At 41.1% G+C, this 22,198-nt stretch overlaps 1 protein-coding gene across 1 annotated transcript in view; it reads right to left on the reverse strand.

Moving 5' to 3' along the window:
• Positions 1 to 826: 826 nt before the first annotated feature.
• PAPPA2 (pappalysin 2) overlaps positions 827 to 22,198 on the reverse strand; it is a 299,157-nt gene continuing 277,785 nt past the window's right edge. The window contains exons 21-22 of the mRNA XM_009438817.5: positions 6,152 to 6,250; positions 827 to 4,043 (exon numbers count right to left, since the gene is read on the reverse strand). Coding sequence (XP_009437092.3) covers positions 3,969 to 4,043; positions 6,152 to 6,250 — 174 coding nt within the window. The 3' untranslated portion in view covers positions 827 to 3,968. The remainder of the gene's footprint in view (positions 4,044 to 6,151; positions 6,251 to 22,198) is intronic.

Here is a 22,198-nt window from a genome sequence, read left to right on the forward strand (position 1 = left end):
ATACTCTTTCTTTAAAAGCCTGCTCCTGCCAGCTTCCCTCTTCTGTTAGGGCTGATAAGCTTTCAGATTGTGTATTTAATGCAGAGGCATCATCCTTGACATTTCTTTTCACCTCTCTCCATCCTATTAATCACCATTTTTCTTTTCCTTCTAACATCTTGGTGTCCCACAGAACCAGGTTAACTCCCTTCATATGACCTTGAAGAACTTTCTTTACCAGGCTGTGGCTTAGCGTTCTTATTTGTGAAGTGAGAATATGCTATTTGCAGATCTGTTGTAAGAATTAAGTAAGATTTTGTATTTACCAAATGTATGGTACATGCTAGCTTAGTTCTACCTTCCAGCTAAGCTGGATGCCTCACTGATGTTCCATAATGCACAGCCTATCCCATTCCTACTTCCACAGCTTCAACTATGTTGTTTACCTTGCCTGGACTCTCCTCTCCCAACCCCCATTTCTGCCTGTCAGATCATACGCATCATTCCCAACCATTTTCCAAATGCTGCCTACCTTTGGCATCCAGGAATAAACCCTACTTCCTCTGAACTGTAAGTAATTCTTACACTTTATTTCAAAACTCATGAGACATTTGACATTCCTACCTCACATTCTACTTTCATATATGCCATGTCTTCTTATGAACTTTCATATTCATCTTCCTTACACATCCTATTTACTTAACAAATGGTTTTTAAATGGCTAAAAGAAATGACCAATCAATCAAATAAATAATGACTGTTGCCTGGACCTGGCACAAGACAATGGAAAGTGATTAGAAAGTGATGAAATGATTTAAACAAAGAGTCAGACACCAAAGACACTTCATATTTTGTGTGCTGATTTTTTAATGAACAACTTATAATCTTACAAAATAACTGGCTGTAGCTGTTTTACATTACAATACAGTAGATCAGCTCCTTTCACTACATTCCCAATCAAGCCATCCCCTTGGGTGTTAACTAATGCACTCAATAGTGATCACAAAGAATACAGGAAGTGCCAAGTTCAATGCCTTGTAATAGGAAAAAGAGAAGATGAGAATCAGGAAGAGCTCTTTACTTTCACAATCCCTTTACTTTCATTTCTGTCAGTATCTGCCCATTCTCCTCACCCTGTCCCCTTACCTGCCTTTCTGATTGGAGGCTGTCATGCTAGTTGTTAGAGCCAGCTAGCCCTGGGCCACCTGGGCACAATCAAACACACAGAAGAGTCTCTGAGAAAGGCTCTCAATGACCACATGGGTGGATAAGAGTAGCAGAATGTGGACCACCACATGGATTGAGTGTGAGTTGATGTTGCTGGGATCTGTGACCACAGTGTCTTAGTCCTTCCACTTTATCAGTCACCTGAGTTGCTCAAAACATCAGGTCCCAGGAACAAAGACTGGAAGAACCTGCTGTCTCTGAATAGCTATAGCTGACTATGGCTGGGAAGCCTTATAGCCTAAGAGGCTCTTCACACACAACAGGAACTTTCCTTTTGCCTTCCCAGAGCAGTGGTGAATTGCAGATAATAAAATATTTTAAAATGAAATTTAAAACAGAAATGTTCTTACTGTTGCTCTTGTGGAGAGACTGCATGAAGACACACACTGGCATGAACCACAGGCTCCATGTTCCTGAGCTGAGTAATGCCCAGGATAACAATTCCTCTGCCTCAATCTCAGACAAAGTAGGATTCTCCAAGGCAGAACTTAGAATGCGTCTAGCAATTTGGACATTTTCCCCAATAAAACAAGTTTATAAAATTTTGAAAACACAGTGTCTAAACTTTTCCATTGTCCTTTGCATATTGAAGCCTATCAGAATCCCAAGAATAAATATGTTTGTCTTCTTGGGGGCACTAAGCATGACCCAAGACAATGAATGGTATCTGAACTACATTTTCTTTACACTAGAGATTAGACGACAAAAGGTTTTTTTTGAATGGGTGAACTCTGCTCTTTCCTTTTCCCAATAACTTTGCAACCCTCATTCCACAAACCCACGGATTAATGTGGGTATATCACCTTATTCGTGTTTTATTCTCTTTCAGGATATTGTTCTTCCCTACGTGATAGTGTGGATAATATTTCTATCATTGTGGTAGTATTTCCTATTCCTATTTGCACAGCCATTGCTCTAGTGTTGATGGGAAGAGTAGAAAAACTGTGGTCAAAGCAAAAGAGCAGAAGATGGGAAGAGACCACAGCTGAGCTCTAAATTTTGTCTGTTCTTGGTTTCCATTGGAGAAGAAACTTTAAGGGAGACAAGCCTCACAGCCTTCCTAAAATGAGTAAAACTAGAATGTTAAACAGAAACTGGCTCCTTACTCTCTTTCCCTAGGGTCTAATCCAGAAACCGTTACAAGAAAATGTAACTGCAGTAGACCACATCCCAGTGAGCCTGGGATGTAAATAGAGAGAGGCTTAATGTGGTCATTTCATGTGCAGTCCATCTATTGGATAAGAAAGGGTAAAAACAACAAAATGGACATTAAATAGTTGAAATTCTTCTGTCTCCCCACAGAGTGTCACCCTTGCTCCATGCATTTCCATGGCTTGCTCAAGTCAAAATCTCTGGCTCACAGATTTTGTACATGATACTTGAAGAGAATTTATCTCAGATTCTTCATTGCTCAAGGGACCCACTTTGGTCTTCTTTGGAGACTTGGAACAAGGACCGAGTCTCCCTGATCACTTCCATTCTCATGCCCGGGCCTGGATTTAACCCTGACAGCTCTTGCCTGTTCTTTCATCTCCTCCCACTTTTCCCCTATATCATTTCCATAAAATTTTCCCCCAGAAAAATCAACACTTGGTCATGTGACTGGCCAGACTTGGAGACTTCTAACAAGAAGTAGGACTACAGGCCAAGTATGAGGAGTGTGTGAGTTCCTGTAATCCTGGTGATCAGAGAATGGGCCATAGTACAAACTTGTTGATTGGCTGACAGCCACACTTGGAACAGGCATGTGTGGAAGTGCAGAAAATCCTAGGTCTCACCGACTCCAGTTGGGAGTTCTGAGAAGTTGACACAAGTTAGTATATTCTTTGTGGACAGATATTCAAGAACCATAGTCTAGTTCTCCTGGACCCATCACCAATGGTACTCACACTCAACTTCCTATGCCTCTTAGTACCACCATTCCAACTCCCCATCTCCTTGGTCATAAAATGGGCCCAGCTCCCAGGTCATAAAAAAAAAGATGATTAGCTTTACATGCTAGCATCCAGAATTCCATCTAATTACTCTCTCTCCTTCTGTACTTCCCATTCAACCTGCCAATCCCCATCCATAGAAAGACGGGAAAATAAGTTGCCTTTCTGTCCTCAAAGTCTCAACATTCATTTTGAATGTGAACTTCACAGCAGCATGTGTGGAACAATGAATAATTTTTAGCTTAGTAAACAGCAAAAAATATAATATATATAATATATTTATATAATTATGTTTAAATACTTATAAAGAATTAATAACTAACTTCATTATTTAAGGGAAACTACACAAAAAGAAAAAGAGCCAGTTGAGAGCAGACAAGCTCTGAAAGATGGCAATCCATTCAAAATGGGTATTAACAGTATCCCTGCCAACTTCTCCTCTAGTATTTTGGTATTGGTTTACAAGTTGGGTGGGACTGAGTAGTTGGCAGGGGGTGGAGTGGAGAGCAGGGCAAGAGTTGAGGATAGGATTTAATAGAATATAAATGAGGGAGGAGGGTCCTTATATATCTATCATATTTCCCCTTCCATGTTAATCAACTGCCACTTTAAAGAAACTTTTGCCTATGATTCTCTCCTACTTGGGCTACTCGATGAACTAGTTGACACCTATCAATATCCTCTTGCATTTCTTATAAGATCCTTCATGCTCTTCCTCCTTCTTCCATTTCATGATTGTTCTTCTTCATTTACCCTTTGTTTCCTCCTGGGTCGGCTTCTCTTTCTTACTGCCTCTGAGGCAGTGGAGGGAGGGGCTTGTTCCCACAGTTACTGATTTTCTTCTGCCTTGGGGTCCCGGCAGGTGCACTCATCCAGGTCACAGTCAGCAGCAAATGGAATGACCTAGGGGAATGAAAGGGAAGTTGAAATAGCTCATTTCTGTGATAGCTTCACACTTTTAAACGAGCTTTCACTTTCCTCACTTGGTCCCAGAGGAACTGTAGAATTATGTGCCAATATCACAAACTGGAAATTAACACGCAGTTTTCCCACTCACACATCATGTCACCATGTAGCCTTAGGCAAGGTAATTGTTCCTTGCTTCACTTTCCTCATATATAAACTGGGGAGGACAACAGAAACTACCCCAGAGGGTGTTTGTGTGATTTAAATAATGAGTATAAAGTTCTTATATATTGCCAAGCATCTATAACTACTATTCTATCAGTTCTAATATTACCACTCATATCTAAAAATACTGCTCTTACTGTTACTGTCACTTTCCCTGTAAAGTAGGAAAGATGAATGGTAGCATTAGCATTTTCTCTTTACAGGGAAGGGCAAGAGATGTGGGGTGACTTAATTCAAGGTAATGAGACTACTATATGGGAAGCCGAGACTAGCTACAGACTAGCACTCTGACTCCAACTCCTCAGTGCTCTTGGAACAATAGGAACATCTTTGCCATCCTCATAAAGCATGAGTTTTTGCTCTTCTTGAGCCCAGGATATACTTTGACTTGGTGGAATAATGCATCTCCCCACCCATTGTTTGTGGCTGTATTGCCTTCCTTCTATGTAACTATCTCTTCCTCATGCCAGAGATAGTCCAGAAAAAGTTACTCACTTCTGCTTGCACTGCTACAAACAGATAAATGCTACATCCATAACTAGCATCAGAAAAAATCAGGTATTTGGGAGAGGTGATATAAAAGTGGCAATGATTTTTCCTTTTGGGGCATTAATAATCTAATGAGATAAAAATAAATAGGCATATCACACACAATACTAGTCCAAGTACACTAAAGAGATGGGCTTGGTGATTGGGCAAGTGGGTAGGAGAATGGGTGGGGTTGTGTGGGGAAATTTTCCAGCATATTTGCACATTACTCTAAAATGTGATTTAGGAGTCAACAGAGGGGTGAAGTGCCTTTTTGATCCTAATTCCTGTGTATGCTGGCCACAGGCACTGAAATTTATTACAGACGATTACTAGATTTTCAGAGTGTGAGATGGGGAGAGAACTGCTTTATTTTTTCCTAAGTTATCTTGTCTTCCTACACAGAGATAGCTGGCCTGATTTCTGACCTTTGGTCCAAGCTCTTGATCTGTTTCTTAGTTTAGGATTTATTGGTTTTTAGAGCAAAAGACAGCCAAATTAAATAGTGATATGATGAGCCCCTGAGCACTCTGCATTAAATAAGTTAATTCACATAAGTGGTAAGAACAGTGTCTGCCACATATTGAGTAAGGATTAAACATTAGCGAGTGAGAGATGTAGTATTCAAGCCTGCATGTAGGTGATCATGGTAGGTGTGGTTTTATTGTGGAGACATATACAAGGAAGGAAATAACATCTCTTGCTTATTTCAGATTTATCATATTGACCCAACTAGCTTCAAGTATCTTTGGAGCACTTAGATTTTTACCCATATTATTGCAAAGTTTCAGCTTATTCTATTTTATAAGGCTTAGCTTGAGCCTATCTGCTAATTTAACAGAGCCAAGAATAACAGGGATAAAGGGCATTAGAAAGGATAATTGCTCACGAGACAATCCAGAGAGTGCTCAGGTGGTTGGTGGCAGCCATTTAACATGTGCCTGCGAGATGCTTGTAACACACTATATAAAATTATTAATGTAATTATGAAGATGGTTAGTAACTGAATAGCAGTTTGTTGATAATCCCACCTCCCCCAGGGGTAAGGACAATTACTTTCCCTGCCTACAGAGATGTTTCTTGGACAATGATAAGCAGCTATGAGTCTTTCTGTAGCAAAAACCATGGCTTTTCTGAAAGAATCACTGAACTGACAAAGAACTAGTGTTGTCTAAGAACCTATGCTACCCTTAACCCTGTCACTTTAGAAGCTCCAATGTTTGTTCATTATAATTCCCTCCTAATTGTTGAATACAAACCCATTATTACACACCATGAATGAGAGCTAGCTGAAGACCCTGCCTTTATTCCTGAAGCCACTGCCTCCCCCATCCCCAGGTTCTCTCACTCACCTTCTTGGAGGAGAGTGTGGAAGAGCAGCAGTCTCCCCCGTCATAGTGGCAGTAGGCTCGGTTGTTGATAGTGTCACACCAACCATCTGCTTGGAAGGGCTGTAGGGAGGTTAGAAGGCAACATCTCAGTATAGCCTTATTATGTCTTGTTTGACTCTGCCACTCCTCCCATCCCAGCGTAATCCATACAACTCCAGAGATATTACAGAAAAGCACCCAAGGTGCAGGACACAAATTGACCTAATATTTGCAAGAAGTTGAAAAAATCTCAAGACCACTAGGTCCAAGGAATTGTCACATTTCACTGGCAGCACTGCTCCTGGCCTACTCTAAGGTCTGAGATAGGTCGTTTAAACTCTTTGATCAACTTTTTTGCCTTCTTGTAACAAGAGGTCTTTATATTATATAGGTTACAAAACAGTTCAACATATTTTTAACTCTCTTGAGCATGGGAGAAAGCCTGTGCAGTAGGCAGAGTTGGCCTCAAAAGTCCCGCTTTTTTGGAAATGAGGATGCATAGAGATGATAAGAATTGCCCAGGTCACATAGCAAGTGTCAGATAAAGCTTAGTATTAGATGTCATGTAACTTGGTTTTGTACTGCTTCTCACATATTAACCTCCACCCCTCTCCTGGTGCACTGAAGACTGACACTTAGAGACCTGAGTAGTCCTTGGGTGCTATGAAGACTCAGATGGTGTCTGTCCAGCCCGCAGTGGTGCTCGGGTTGAGGACACCAGTGCTGTAACACAAAAATATTCCCACAGGTACAGCCAACTCATGCACAGAAACTAGATACAGGGTTAGAGCAGAGAAAGCTGTACTGTTTCCATCCACTACTGTTACTGCAGTAAATCAGCACGAACTAAAATGGGAAAGGCGTCCAGGCCAAACCAGAGTTAATAGAGTGTTTCACCCCAAAAGAGAATGTACAATAAGAACAGCAACAAGTTGTTAAAAAATAGCTCAGCAGCCCAATGCATTATTTCTCCAGAAAACTCCTCTGGAGGGAAATGTTGTCCTGCTGTATCCTGGAGGGTAAATCAGCCAGCCCACCTACTCAATAAACTGGCTGCTCCTCATCCTGAGAGATGCCCAACCATAAAGTCGTAGGAAACATCTTGTGGTCAAATTCTTTGGGCCACAGAACTCTTGAGTTCTGAAGCCACCTTCCAGTTTACGTGTTCAAATCACTCTCTCTTCCCCCGACCCTCCTTAAATGTCAAATAGAAGGACAGTTTTGTATTTTACCATGTTTTGATAAGATAGATCACTCAACTCAAAAATGGCCATTAAATAATTCTCAGCAATTGAGTTACATCAGAACAAGTTTATCCAAGTTATTACTTCCATGTTTTGATTTATTCTATGGGACCCTGATGTCATTCGAACATCATCCCAGATGTATACCAGTTTGCCAACGGCTGAGAAGCTGCTACTTGTGGGGTGGAACTCAACAGCTGCCACACAGCTGCATAGCAATGTCAGTTGTGAGCAAGAAGTGAAAATGAATTCTGCTTTCAGCACAGGCCTCACTGGGATAAAAGACAAAGATTCTGTAATGAGCATTTGTCTTTAATGCTGGAACCAGTTATTCTGGCTCTAGAGAACTTGGAATAACTGTAGAATCAAGACTCAGGTCCCGAACTGCAGCCAAATAATCAAAGTCAAAGATAACTAGTGCATCCTTAACACCTATAGATGTTCTTGGGTTCTTGCAGGATGACTGGATACATCTACGGAGTTTCCCCAGAGTTTTATTTTTCTCTTTCAAGTGTTTGGAGTGTATCTTATTCATCTAGCACTACATATGTTACTTTTGCTCCAACCCTGACTGACTCATTGGCAAAACCTAGTAAGTTCCTTCTTTTTTTTCCATGTAATTGTCTATAAAAATCGAAGGAGCACCCAAAATACTTTTCTTACATGTATAAGTCTGGTCTTCACAATGGAAATTAAAGGTATATCTAAAAATATCTTTCTTTTCATAAGAACAATCTAAATATTTGAATGGGTTAGTAAAGTATCCCAAGGAATTTTTCTTTCTAAAGTCTTCACCAAGGGTCACTTCTAATCTCAAGAACATTAGAGAACATATGTTGAAAAGAGCAATAATGATCTAAGTGACCTCCAGGCCCCACTGGACTTCCTTTGCTATAGCCTGGGAATTATTTCTAAAAGCTCCTTCTTTTCTGCTCTTAAAGAGTCATCTGGAAAGAGAACGAAGTTTATAGAAAAGAGAAGAAATACAGAAAAAAGGCTGGAAAGACCCAAGTGTTTAATTTACTATATACCTATTAGAATTAATTGCTCCTCCCCCAACCTGCCAAAATCAACCACTCCACCCTCAACAAACAGAGTCTCCTATGGCAACCTGTGCCTGGGAAGCTCGGCAGTTTGAGTCCAAGGTTACAATGAAAAAATAGGAAAGGAAAAATGACTAATTGATCCCAAATTTAAAAATATCTGAAGACTGGATATAGACTAGAAAATTTTAATTTCAATAACTGAAAGATGTCAGTCTTAGGATATTGCTCTAACCCACAGGCATCTTTTCCAAGAAAAGGTACTGGGCTTGGTTTCTCTGCACAATGTGTACGTAGGTGAACGTCACCACCCATATGTATACCTTGCTTATTCTGTAACATCAGAAAATAAAGCGTTTCACATAAGTGCACTTTTCAAATATCTGAAGCTTATCCTGGTAAGGGTCACTTTTTAAATTTTTATTTTAACCATCTTTGTAAAACAAAAATATCTTTATAAAACACCCGTTTTTTTTTTTTGCCTTTTAACGACATATAGAACCCAAAGTCATTAACATAGCTGTATGTTATTTTCACTGTATAGGAAAACTCTCCCCTTTGCTAAATGTGCCTCCTTTAAAACACGCACACACACACCCCTCAGAGATGATTTATGTTTGAGCCAGAAAGTCAAGCCCTTAGCATTATACCTACAGTGAATACTTAAATCTGAGAGAGCGCTTGGACTACTCTTCTTATGACGTATGAGCCTAATGATACCTATTTTCATTGTTATAGGAAGCCTTTTCTTGCCACGGCTTTTCTAGCTGTGTTCCAGGCAGATGAAATGGACAAATAATGACTGTGTGCAAGTGGTGGAATACGAAAAGGAAAGACTGTCAGTCTGCCCTACGAATACCGCTTCGGAAACTTCTCAAAAGTAAACGTAATTTCTTCTGCCTGTTATATAATCTGGCGATGTTTCCCATTTTGAAGTTGCTGTGGGGAGTTAGCCATAGAGATAGTGTGGCCCTGTCTGCTGTCTATGGGTATAGTCAGTCATTCAATCACTCCATATGCTTTATTCCACACCTATATGTGCCAGGCATTGTTATGGGGTCACAAAGATAAATGAAACATAGTTCCAGCCCTTGGGGAGGCCCATCATAAGCAATTTTTTTTCATTTATTTTTTATTTTTTATTTTTTAGCTCATGTGATAGTTCAGTGTAGCATCAAGATGTGAACAGGAGTTAAATACCTAATCCAGATTTTGGGGGTGAGGGAAATCTGCTTTTAGGAGCTGGCTCCACAACATCTAGGCCCCATGGAGAAGAGCTTAGGACTGGATGGTTCTGAGGAATCTGAAAGATGTGTCTAAGAAGAAGAAGAAATAGAAGGGTGAGTGGTCTCAGGCTGCCTATTACAGAGCGCAGGCTCGGGAATAGTTCCATAAACATTGACTGATTGGCTGATAAGATCTCTCTTTCTTGAACCAGATTAAGAACACTGTTCTTCTACAGCTTGCAACAGAACTCAAGACCATGCTGATGTTTTAGAAAGGTTAGTTTGGACTTTAGAACTTCTGCTTTACTAACCTACAGGTTGGAATCTTAGCCAAAAGGGACTGTATCTCTAAAGGTAAGGCATGGGACTGAATCCTATTTTATTATCTTGATGAGTGTTTTAGACCAAGAGAAGATGCTAATCAAATTTTTGCTTGAGGCCAAGCACTATTTTCTGTTTTCCACATCGCTTTCATAAAAAAAACTTCTCGTTATGTGAATGACAAATCAGAGCCACTTCAATTTCTTCATATTAATTCAGTTCTATCAGGCCCCAAAGAAGCTCCTTTCCAAAGCAGGCATGGTGCAGTGCCTGATGAAGTTCTTGCAGCAAATAGAAGTTCTATGTACATCTACACAAATCTGTGCACTAATTTTCTTTTTCTCTGGCTCTTCAATGAATGGTGACCTCTGGCCTGATCTTCATTCTCCTTCACATCTCATGATTTACCTTATTGTGCCCACATATCCTGGGCTTCATATCCAAACAATGCAAAGAACATCAAGACTAGAGCCCTAGCACAAGGTCTCTCTTAGAATCTTGGGGACAGAACCTGGGGGGGCCTGTAGGGCCCCTCAGGGACCTCTGATAATGAGACCACTAGTTGCTTATCAAAAAGATGAAAGACTGCCAGGCACAGTGGCTCACACCTGTAATCTCAGCACTTTGGGAGGCCGAGGCGGGTGGATCACCTGAAGTCAGGAATTCGAGACCAGCCTGACAAACATGGAGAAATCCCTCTCTACTAAAAATACAAAACTAGCCGGGCGTGGTGGTGCCTGCCTGTAATCCCAGCTACTTGGGAGGCTGAGGCAGGAGAATCGCTTGAACCCGGGAGGCAGAGGTTGCAGTGAGTCAGGATTGTGCCATTGCACTCCAGTCTGGGTGACAAGAGTGAAACTCCGTCTCAAAAACAACAACAACAACAACAACAAAAGATGAAAGGCAAGTGCTTGTGAGAATGTGGAGGAAAGGGAACCCTTTCACACTGTTGTTGGGAATGTAAATTATGTGATCCAGCAATCCCACAACTGGGTATATATCCAAAGGAAATCAAATCAGTATGTTGAAGAGATTTTTTTGAACACCATAGATATATGAAATTCTAAGGCTAGATGACACCTTGAAGATTATTTAGTAGAAACTTCTTATTTTACAAATGATGAAATGAAGCCTTAAAAAGGTGAACTGTCTTGTTTTCAAGGATAGTTAGTAGCAATCCTGGGAACAGATTCCAAATCTCTAGATATTGGGTCTTCTGTTCTTTCTACAATGCCACACCACCACTATTTGATGATTTCATTAGTCTTTTAATTTACTGGGAAAGAAGGGTAACTTAAGTTCTTTTGGCACCTTTACAAAAGGGGCTTGGTACGGGTGTATTAAGTAAACCTAGCAATCTAACACAGAGACAAAGAAATGGTCATGCATAATCTCAATTCCTCTGGACCCCCACAGCTTCACTTTTTTTGTTTTTGAGATGAATTTTCACTTTTGTGGCCCAGGCTGGAGTGCAGTGGCATGATCTCGGCTCACTGCAACCTCCGTCTCTTAGGTTCAAGCGATTCTCCTGCTTCAGCCTCCCAAGCAGCTGGGATTACAAGATTGAGCCACCACAACTGGCTAATTTTTTGTATTTCTAGTAGAGACGGGGTTTCACCATGTTGGTCAGGCTGGTCTCGAACTCCTGACCTCAGGTGTTCCACCCGTCTCAGCCTCCCAAAGTGCTGGGATTACAGGCGTGAGCCACCACACCCAGCCCACAACTTCACTTCTGTTTTTCTCAGCTGTGGGTCAAGGTTTATCCCAAATAGGCTGCCTGGCACTGTTGCTCCTTCGGAGACTTGGGGCTTGGTATATTCCCCTAGAGGCTGATATCCCCAGGAGGAAGCAACACTATGCTCCAATCACATCAACAGATGCCTACAGCCCAGAAACACTTATTTCCAAGACTCAGAATGCTAAAACCAGATGTTTTGCTGCTCATTGCTGTCATGTGCGGAAAAAAGGAAATGTCGTTGTTCAACTCTTCCACTGTTCATTCCTCGGGATGGAGGGTCCCAATGATGACACATTTGTGGGTCCGCAAGTCTTCTTGGAATATGTAAAATTCAAATAGATAGATATCAAGATGGCTTATGCAGGAATAGTTTCTTAGGAACAATCTTCTCTGGAAAATTTCATCTGGCTTCCTGGACTCAGAAAGCTGTCCCTTCTCTGAGTTATGGTATATTTGATCCACATATTTATTATAGAGCTTAACCTCTGTAATGTATTTTCAAAGGCTTGGGATCTAATAAACTTTGTAGTCTCAGCTACTAGTTTAGTGACTGATGTAGGTTGTCAACAAATAAATAAATATGATTGTCCTATTTTGAAGTGGGAGACAAACTACATTTCCTTAGCATACTTTATGACCAGATCCTTCCTTTTCATTATTCCTGTACTGCTAGAAAATTTGCTAGGTATGTTACCTTATGAGAATCACATAACTTAGACACAGGTCCAGATTTTATGGGCATCTACTCTATTTCTTACTATAAATGCATATACTGTAGACACTGGAGTTGAAATAAATCATATATATATATGTAGATCATCTTCTAAGTGAAGAACATGGTACACATCCATACATTTGGAGGTGTATCATACTTACGTTTCAGCCAGAAAGTAGGACAAGGCAGTAGAATATACTATGTAAGAATTACCCCTCTATAAACCATCTAAAATGTTAGATAAAACATAACAATATTCTCTCAATTTCACATCTGGCATCATAAGAAGAAAAAGAACATTTCCCAAAGGCCAAAAACAAAGAAACTGTAAACCAGAGCAGAAAGAAAGCAGTAAACCATGGCTGTCCTAGGAATGTTTGCAAATATCTGTGATCAAGTGGTTGGGTTTTAACAGGTGATCTGGAATAAGGGCCTAGGTCTTGGCCCTTTGTAAGGTAGGGAGTTTTTATGTAATCCTGTTAGAACTTTAATAAAAAGACAATGTTTATGAGGACTGATACAGAATGACACAATCACATTATGATGCTCCGCAGGTAGCTTGGCTCACTTGGGAGCCGAGAGATTTGCTCCTGCCTACCAGCTCTGAAGTCTACATGATCAAATCCAGGCCTTGGCTAAGTCACTAACAGTAAGACGTTAAGGATCTTCTGTGTTTTCGGCTAACAGTTGAAGTTGTACAGAGCATCTCCTGGAAGGGCAAGGGTGGAATCTACAAACAAGAGATGAGAAGATGTAATTGAAAGAAAGACAATGAAGATACACATCCTGCTGGATGATCAGAGGAATGCCGACTGCGCGTCTACTTGTGTGGCCTCTCATGCATCACTGGTCCATGTGTGGTAGTACATCTTCTGTGTAGGACCTCAAACCACTGCCTGTGTAACCCAGCAGACCCTCTAAAAAGGCAAATATGTACCTCTGCAGAGGCTGAAAGAGAAGGCTGATTATAATCAGCTTATCTACATTTGACACCAAGACCAAAGCAAAGTCTTAGAAATAATCAAATAGGACAAAAATCAATCTCCTCTGAGAGAAATAGTTGAGAAAAATTAGATGAGAAAAGAAAAGCAAGCAAACGTTAAGATAAAAGAGACATCTTTCATCTGTATTGACTTCACTTACTCCAAGGTACCCAGGGCGTAATAGTTCCTGCCCCAGAAACTATCAAGGCTATAGAGTATAGTGATTAAAAGCACAGAATATGGCCGGGTGCAGTGACTCACGCCTGTAATCCCAGCACTTTGGGAGGCCGAGGTGGGTGGATCACCTGAGGCCAGGAGTTTGAGACCAGCCTAGCCAACATGAAGAAACCCTGTCTCTACTAAAAATACAAAAATTAGCCAGGTGCAGTGGCACACGCCTGTAATCCCATCTACTTGGGAGGCTGAGGCAGGAGAATCGCTTGAGCCTGGGAAGAGATTGCAGTGAGCCGAGATCGCGCCACTGCACTCCTCCTGGGCGAGAGTGAGACTCTGTCTCAAAAAGAAGAAGAGCACAGCATATGGTTTTACATAAACCTATGCTCAGATCCCAGCTCTGCTCCTTACCAACAATCAGAATCTGAGAAAATTTCTTAACAATGAGCAGCAGTGTTCTTGTTAGTGAATGAGAAAAATAGCACCTACCTCACAGAATTGCTGCAAGGAATAAATGAACAAATGGAGGTAAAACACATAGCACAATGCCTGACCTATAGCAAGCATTCAATAATTCATAATTTTATGAAAGCAGCAAGAAAGCTACCATTGCTTTTACCATTGCAGGTTGGTGCCTGAATTGTCTCCCTATAGACTCTGGTCAGAAAACTTCAAGATTCTGCCACCAACACCTTAGTCAAAACCAGGCATGCTCCATCCCTGAGAGCCTCCTTCCCCATTCACTTTTACCACCAATGCATGTACCTGAGTCATGAAAGACAGAGTCAGGTGACAAGGGAAACAGTTTTGAAACTTATAAAAACAGAAAAGAAATGGTCTAATTGGCTCCTGGAAACCAGGGCTCTCTTCAAAAACCATAATGGTGACTTGGGTGTCTTAGCCTCTGAAAAAATCCCCAAACCATCACACAGATATTTCTTCTCTGATATGTGCTGCAGGAAAACAGGAAGGTGAGGAGACTCTCTGGGACTTACTTTTCAGCCAAAACTAACCTCACGGCCCCTTTCAAATAGTTGCAAATAAAGACTCAAAGTCACACAAACTTTCTACCTCACTGCAAGCACACACTGACCTGCTTCCCCATGTAGCCTCTCCTCTGGGAGAGACAGTTCTATATGAGTGGTCTTGCCCACCTCAAGGCCAGGAGGAGGGCAGTGCTGGTGGATGGAGTTATAGTCCCAAAGGGTGAAAATGGGAAAGACAGTGTTCAGGTGATATCCATGCACATTTGTGCAAGAAAAACACCAACTCGAAGTTGAAGCCTGGCTCCTTAAGGACAGAACATCCCTGCACAGGGCCCTACTGAAAACAACAGCACTTCTGTGAAGTTTTTATTGGCCCTCCTGTTGAGAGCTGCAGCCTGAGGCATTCCTGACGGGAATGTGTCCTGGCCCTCCTCTGACTCAGAGGCCTTGCTGATGGTAAGGTGTTGGGTACCTTTTGCCCTATCTCTTCCCTCACCTGTTACCAAAACTACACAAGATACACTTTGAAGGCTGTGAAGGCACCCAGTGCTCCACTTCCCCAACCACCTTTATTCCTTCTGCACTGAATCACTCCTTGACCCTTCTGCACCAAACCCAACTCCATGTCCTAAAACAAACAAACAAAAACCGAAAAAACTTTTGTCTACTCCTCCATCAGTGTTTGCTGTCCTCCATGTGACCCCCTTTTCTCCAGTGAAGCTGATCCTGTACAATTCATTTGTCAAGATTTTATTCCAGTGATTCCCAATCCTTTGCTGTCAAAAACTGTTTTCATGACACTGTCATCTTTCCTCCTCTTCTAAGTACACAGCATTGCTTCTTAAAATGCTGCCCAGGAACAGCAGCAGTCCATCAGGTGGACTCATTGCCAGGCTTCCATAGTACCAATGTTTGTGACACAGCAAAGTCTGTGCCGTGGGCTCCTACAAGAATTAATAATGACATACCATCAGACCTCACTGTCCCCACTGCAGGGCTGATAGGCCCATGAGTTCTTGTAATTTCCTTTTTCTTGCTTTCATGTTGGGAGTGGTGTAGATGGTCTGCAAGGTCTTCAGATACAGTCTTACTGCATGACATTTGGCTCTCTTCTTTAAACAATCAATGGATTAACAATCATTTGTTTAGGGAATATCCTGCTTCCCTTTTCAGCTAATTGGAGCCAACCAACTGTGTTTTAAGGTCAGACATAGAAACCTTGAACAAAAGAGGTCCGCAACTCTGCAAGGACCGTGGGGGCAGGAACACTTCCATTTTTGTCTCTTTTCTGTTCCCTTTTCCTCCATCAGCAATAAACCCTGTGCATCAGTGCAGTATCCAATACATTACAGTATGTGCTTAATGAATATTTGATGGATTAAACTAGTGAATTCTCTCCAGAATTAACTAACTCTATAAAACTAAAAATTCAAAACAGTTCTTGTATTTCACTCCTCTTACCTTTCCTCCAAGATAAGGTAAACATTCCCCCTGTCATCTATTTGTTTGTCTGTTTTTAAAAATTTATTTTTTAAGAGATGGGGTCTGGCTATGTTGTCCAGGCTGGTCTCAAACCCTTGGGCTCAAGCAATCCTCCTGCCTCAGTCTCCCAAGTAGCTGGGACTACAGGTATAAACCACCATGCCCAATTATTTCCCCTATCTTGTCCCCTTGCCTCCCAGGTATTTGTTTTCACTATCAATTACTCACCCCAAAATATCACCTGAAAATAGCTTGGCATGGCCTTCCAGTCATAGGCTCATTCACAGTAGACTCTTCCAGACATCAAACTTAAGACTACAGATGAATGAAATTGAGAGCAGAATTTCAGACCACTGCAGGCACCCTGCCCAGTAAGGTGGGACCTTCCAGTGCCTTTCTCTGGTCACCTCTCTAGGTGGCCACTCACTGTGCCCCTCTTCTCTGGGCCCTTGGCCAGCTGCTGCACAAGGCCACATCCCACATAATTGAAACATGAGGCGGTACATGCTCTGTCTGGATGGAGCTTACATAGCTGTGGGAGATGAAAGGATGAGGAGACAGGTACAAGTCAGAGACAGATTACATGCAGCTGCGGGAAGAAAGGAAAAGCATGTGACCCCACAGGAAGGCCCGGGACAGACTGTTAGGTCCTGTTTGGACTTTGATCCTTAACTTCCCTTCGTCTCTGTCTCCTGGTTCCTCGGCCGGCATTCAGTTCATGGGAGGCTGAGGCAGGCCTGAGCTGGTGACCAGAATGTTCCACCACAGCCCCAGCATGCGTGCTCATCCCTGCCTGTTCACCACATGCAGGCACATGCCAGGCAGGCCAGCATTTCTTGGCTCCCTGAGCCCGCCTGTGGAAGGTGACTGGGAATGCAGACTGTGGGAGGAAACGACCGTATGCCTTGTTTGGATTAAATATTTTTCTTGGCCCTCCTGCTGTTTGCTGAGCATCTTTTTTTTTTTTTCCCCATTCTCTCTCATTCTCTCCCTCCTTCCCCCTTCCATCCTTCCCTCTCTTTCTCAGCAATCAAGTACATTGAGAGGAATTTTGAGGAGTAAGCAGAGACTGCTAAGGTGAGAACTCTTTAAAGAAAGCACAGCAGTTGACAAGCCTTTTCCCATTCTGATACCACATCCAGCTCTTTACAAAGATGGAAGTGTTTCACTTTGGGGTAAACTTTAATCTACATTTCTTTGAGTTTTTGTTAGTGTTCTTTTTCTTTCCTTTATTTATTTATTTATTTATTTTTTTGAGATGGAGTCTTGCGTTGTTGCCCAGACTGGAGTGCAGTGGCATGATCTCGGCTCACTGCAACCTCCATCTCCTGGGTTCAAAAGATTCTCCTGCCTCAGCCTCCCAAGTAGCTGGGATTACAGCTGCCCACACCACGCCCAGCTAATTTTTTGTATTTTTAGTAGAGACGGGGTTTCACCATGTTGGCCAGGCTGGTCTCGAACTCCTGACCTCGTGATTCACCCACCTCAGCCTCCCAAAGTGCTGGGATTACGGGCATGAGCCACCACGCCCGGCCTTTTGTTAGTGTTCATAGCACTTGTTTTCTGTCTTTTATTCTCTTTCATATCTATGCAATGCATGTGCATATGTATGTATATGCAATTGTATGCATATATCCGTATGTATATATTTGTATGTACTTATATACACATATGCATAGATGTGGTAAATATATATGATACATATATATGCTTCTCCCTTTCTCATATGTATTATACTATGTGTATAATAATTAATAATATATAATCTATATTATAGATCTGTAACATAAAGTATATTTTTATTTTATACACACGTATAGATGCACACAAATTATCTGAAACCTTCAGGTATAAGGAGCAAACCTAAACGTAAAACTGTTTTTACAAACTACAAACCATTATATAGAAGCAAAATGCTATTTTTATTTTATATAGGTGTGTGGTGTGTACTACAAGGTTTGTACATGTGGTTTTATGAACCCTTGCAATAACTCTGTTATTGGGCCCATTATCATGACCATTTTACAGGTAAAAAAAAAATAAAAACTGGCGCTGTTAAGGAATATGTCTGATGATAATGTGTCTGATCACGATGATAGGGAATGTGTCTGACGATAGAGCCACTGTCCGGTGTTCAGGCCTGTGCCCTGACCATCCTGATATGCTCATGCTGCCTCCAGCATTGTTATCATGTATTAATGATATGCCTCACTCTACTGCTTGGTACTGTGCACCTGGTCTAACCTCTCACTGAAACTATGAGAATGAGGTAGCCACCTTCTGCCTAAGGAAAAGTCAATGTCACAGATAGCCATGAGAAATGTATTATATAGTATTTTTTAAAGGAAAAATAGAAAACTTTCTTTTATAATTATCCAGAAAAAATCCTTTACATTTTGCCAAAATTACTCTATACAGTAAATTAACATCTATTTTACTATAAGCCAGGCATAGGGTTAGTTGCTAGAATCCTGGGATATTTGATCAATATGTGTTTAGTGTGTCTGCTATGCACAAGGCACCACAGAAGGTTCCTGGGTGACAAAGTATTTGCCTCAAAGAAGTCATTGTGGCATGAGTGCTGCATAATACAGAATCTGAACTGCACCTAAGACCATAGGAAATAAATCATAGGTAAATGGAGGGTCAGTTCCCAGAGTAATTAATGGTACCACTAATAAGAATGATAGCAGTGCAGAAAGAGGACCTCCCTGGAGCATTTTAGAAAGGCTTTATGGGGTACATGGGATTAAACCTAATCTTTGAAGAATGGATAGGATTTTGGCAGAGAAATGGGGAGAATAACCCCAGCAGGAAGGCCAAATATAAGCTGACATTTCAGATGGTAAAAGAAAAGATCTATCTGTGGTTTTCTCTTTCAAATATTAATGATGCAAGTTTGGAACTAACTCAAAATCTCCATCCAGAAGAATTTAATCTGTGTTCTGAAGACAATAGGGAAAAGCTAAAGTGTTTTTTTTTCCAGAAGAAGAAATGATAAAAGCTGTGTTTTGAAGGTTAGATCTGGAGATAATACAGGGAACGTTCAGAAGACAACTGGAAGGGCCAGGACCAAGTAGGAGTTGAGTTCAAGCAATATGAACGAAGAAGAACAGAACTGGCTGTCCATAATATGGAATAGAAAAAGGCAGATAGGAAGGGTTTTGTGAAGGAAAGTCATCAGGACCACTTGAATGGTCATATATGGGCAGAAGACCAGTGGAGATGAAGGCTTATCTATGACATTGACTATTCAAATCATGATGCACTTTTCTAAAATAATTTGATCACTGAAAATCTATCTAGAAGGTATCCTTACCACAATCAAAGGTCTGAGTCATGGGACATAGATCTTGATTAAGTAGCAAGACCTGTCCCAGCTCACAGTGAGAAGCTCTACAATTTTTCCTTTTTCCTGTATATATAAACACAGGTCTAGAGGGGCCCCGCACATTTTCTATTCTGCCCAATTTCTGCCAGACTTTTTCCACAATTTAGACATAACTATTTTATCATCCCCAGTAATATCCAGGTCCAGTTGACCTGAAAAATGGCAAGAGGGAGGTATCATGTTTATTCCAGAATGTTTTCTTGCCAATAGTCTTGTTTCTTTTTAGCTTCAGTCTAATATTTAGTTCCCATGTCTATGGACAGTTCAGTTTGTGTGGCTGATCACTGTGCTTCTGATCCTCAACCTGCCACACATCCTGATTTGTTGGATCAGCTGTTCCTTTCTCCCCCAACTGGTTGGTCCATCATCCAGTCTCACTTTCACCCATATGGAACCTATTCTCTGTGCGAGTGTCTTGTTTACATTCCCTTTATCTCCAGGATGCTTGTCTGTGTATCTAATCCACTCATCACTGATTGACTGCATCTGTTTCACAACATGTTCTCTGCTCTCATTTTCTTGGTCTCTGATCCTTGCTAAGCAGAGTTCATTGGCATATCTCCTTTTCCATTTATTCTGGTTTAAATCTTGCAAGCCCAGAAAGGGTTCCTAACAGGTTGTCAGCACTCCATCTTCATCTCTTAGTTGTATTTTCTAAAAGTCATTTCTAGTTTATACATCATTTATTTGTTCCTTTGCTTTTAATCTTCCTACCAGTCTAAGAACATGGACTCTAGAATCACACTACCGAGGTTCATTAACTGGTCCCATATTTACTAGCTCAGGAGATTTGGGAAGTTAATTAAATTCTCAGCCCCTCAGTTTCCTCATCAGTAAAACAAGGATGGTAGCAATGGTAATAATTCCTCATAGCGTGACGTGGAATGCTAAAAACACTCAATAATGTTATTCAATATACTGAACAATCCCCAGTTGTCTTTTTTGTTTGTTTGTTTCCTGAGCTAAATGTGCCTGGATACTCTTCGTATCAATGGTTCTCTGTCTGTGAGGGTGGAGCGCAGCCCTGCCAAAGTGGCCACTTAGTGACTTTGACATTTTTCCTCTTTCTTAACGGTGTTCTCTAATCTCAGGTATCTTACCATTTACCTTGCTCAACTATGGGGATATAATACGTAACATGGTTTCAAAGCAAACAAAATATACAATAATCAAAGTTATCTGCAGTACCTAATTATCTTAGATTCTATTGATAGCTGAGGTATAGCAGCAATGCTCTCTCTAAGTTTGTCTTGAGTCTCCTAGTCTCTCCTTTCTTTTCTCATCGTCCCCACCTTCATGCTGAACTCTTTGCACCTTCTAACGACCCCCATAACCAATGTCTCCATCCCTGCCACAGTATCTGCATATTTTCCTATTCCTCTGGAAAGCCGCTGACATACTAGAGGGTCAAGGACTAATATGTATCTGCAATTAAATAAAAGATAAAAGAATAAGGCAAGATATGAAATTAATTACAAGAAGTTTGGTACTTTATGAACCACATTTGGAAGACAACTACTCGGGGGATAAATGAGACCACGCATAACACCCCTAAAATTACCTAGTAGAGGTAGGTACCTATAAAACACAATTGGAAAAGCCGGCTCTGTGCATCAGGGCATTGTCTGCCTAGGTGAAGTAAGTATGAGCAAAACACGTAAGTTATTTGGTAAATTTATCAATTTAACTATTTTAGTGATGGATCAATCCAAAGAATTTCCAGAGATCCTGTCAGGAAAAGGAGGTAAGAGGAGGAAAGGCAGGAAGTAAGTCTCCGAGGAAGCACTAAGAAGTGAACAGATCATTAGCTTACCAGTTACCAGTCAATTCCACACAGGGTTGGCCCTCAGGCTGGGCCCACAGGACATGGAACCAGGTCAGAGGCAATCTGGCCAATGAGCAAGATGGGCAGCCTGCAGGCACTCCAGTCTTAGCTGTAGTGTCATCAGGGTCACAAGCAGTTCTAAAGCCAGAGACCATTCCCAGACCCTAACAGCATTTCAGACACGCATCACCAAGTTTAATATTTTTCACATTAGAAAGACTTCAGTTGAATCTAATCTCATTTTTAATTAGTCCTCACATCGCCTGGTGAGGCAGATTAATATGATTATCCATATTCCACTGATGGGGAAAATGGGACAAAGGGTCGTGCCCCAAGGTCACTTGGGGAATGAGCAATAGAGGTGCAAATTAAACTTAACTATTTTAAACTTCCAAACCGGCAGGCAAACATGAGGACATTGGGGAGTCAATTTCATCTCTGTTTGTTCAAAGGTTTTCACATCTGGATAATGCATATTCAATTTACTACTTGGTTTCTCTAATTAAAAAATAAATTAGAAATAAAGTACTAATTCTAGCTCTGAACTGCAATATTCTATATTTAATGCATAAGAAATTTCCCAAGGAATATATGACAAGAACAGCCAAAGAAGAGAATAAAATGAGCATCACTTAGCCAAATGTGAATATTTATTAACTACTTGTAGGATGTTTGCTATTAAATTTGATTGTGTGTGTGGCAGTATAAACACAGAAAAATTCAACATGGCCCCTGCCAACTAGAAGCTGGTTAACCAGACATTCAAAATAGATACAGCAATAAAAACACATACAAATAGCACACACCTCCAACTATGCAGGCAGCAACCAGGTCTTTTTGTTCCCCACAGCAGATGTTCGAGCAATGTGTGTTGATAAACTGTTGACTGAGCTTATTTCAG

The sequence above is a fragment of the Pan troglodytes genome, chromosome 1 (assembly GCF_028858775.2).
Source record: "Pan troglodytes isolate AG18354 chromosome 1, NHGRI_mPanTro3-v2.0_pri, whole genome shotgun sequence".
In the NCBI taxonomy this organism is placed as follows: domain Eukaryota; kingdom Metazoa; phylum Chordata; class Mammalia; order Primates; family Hominidae; genus Pan; species Pan troglodytes.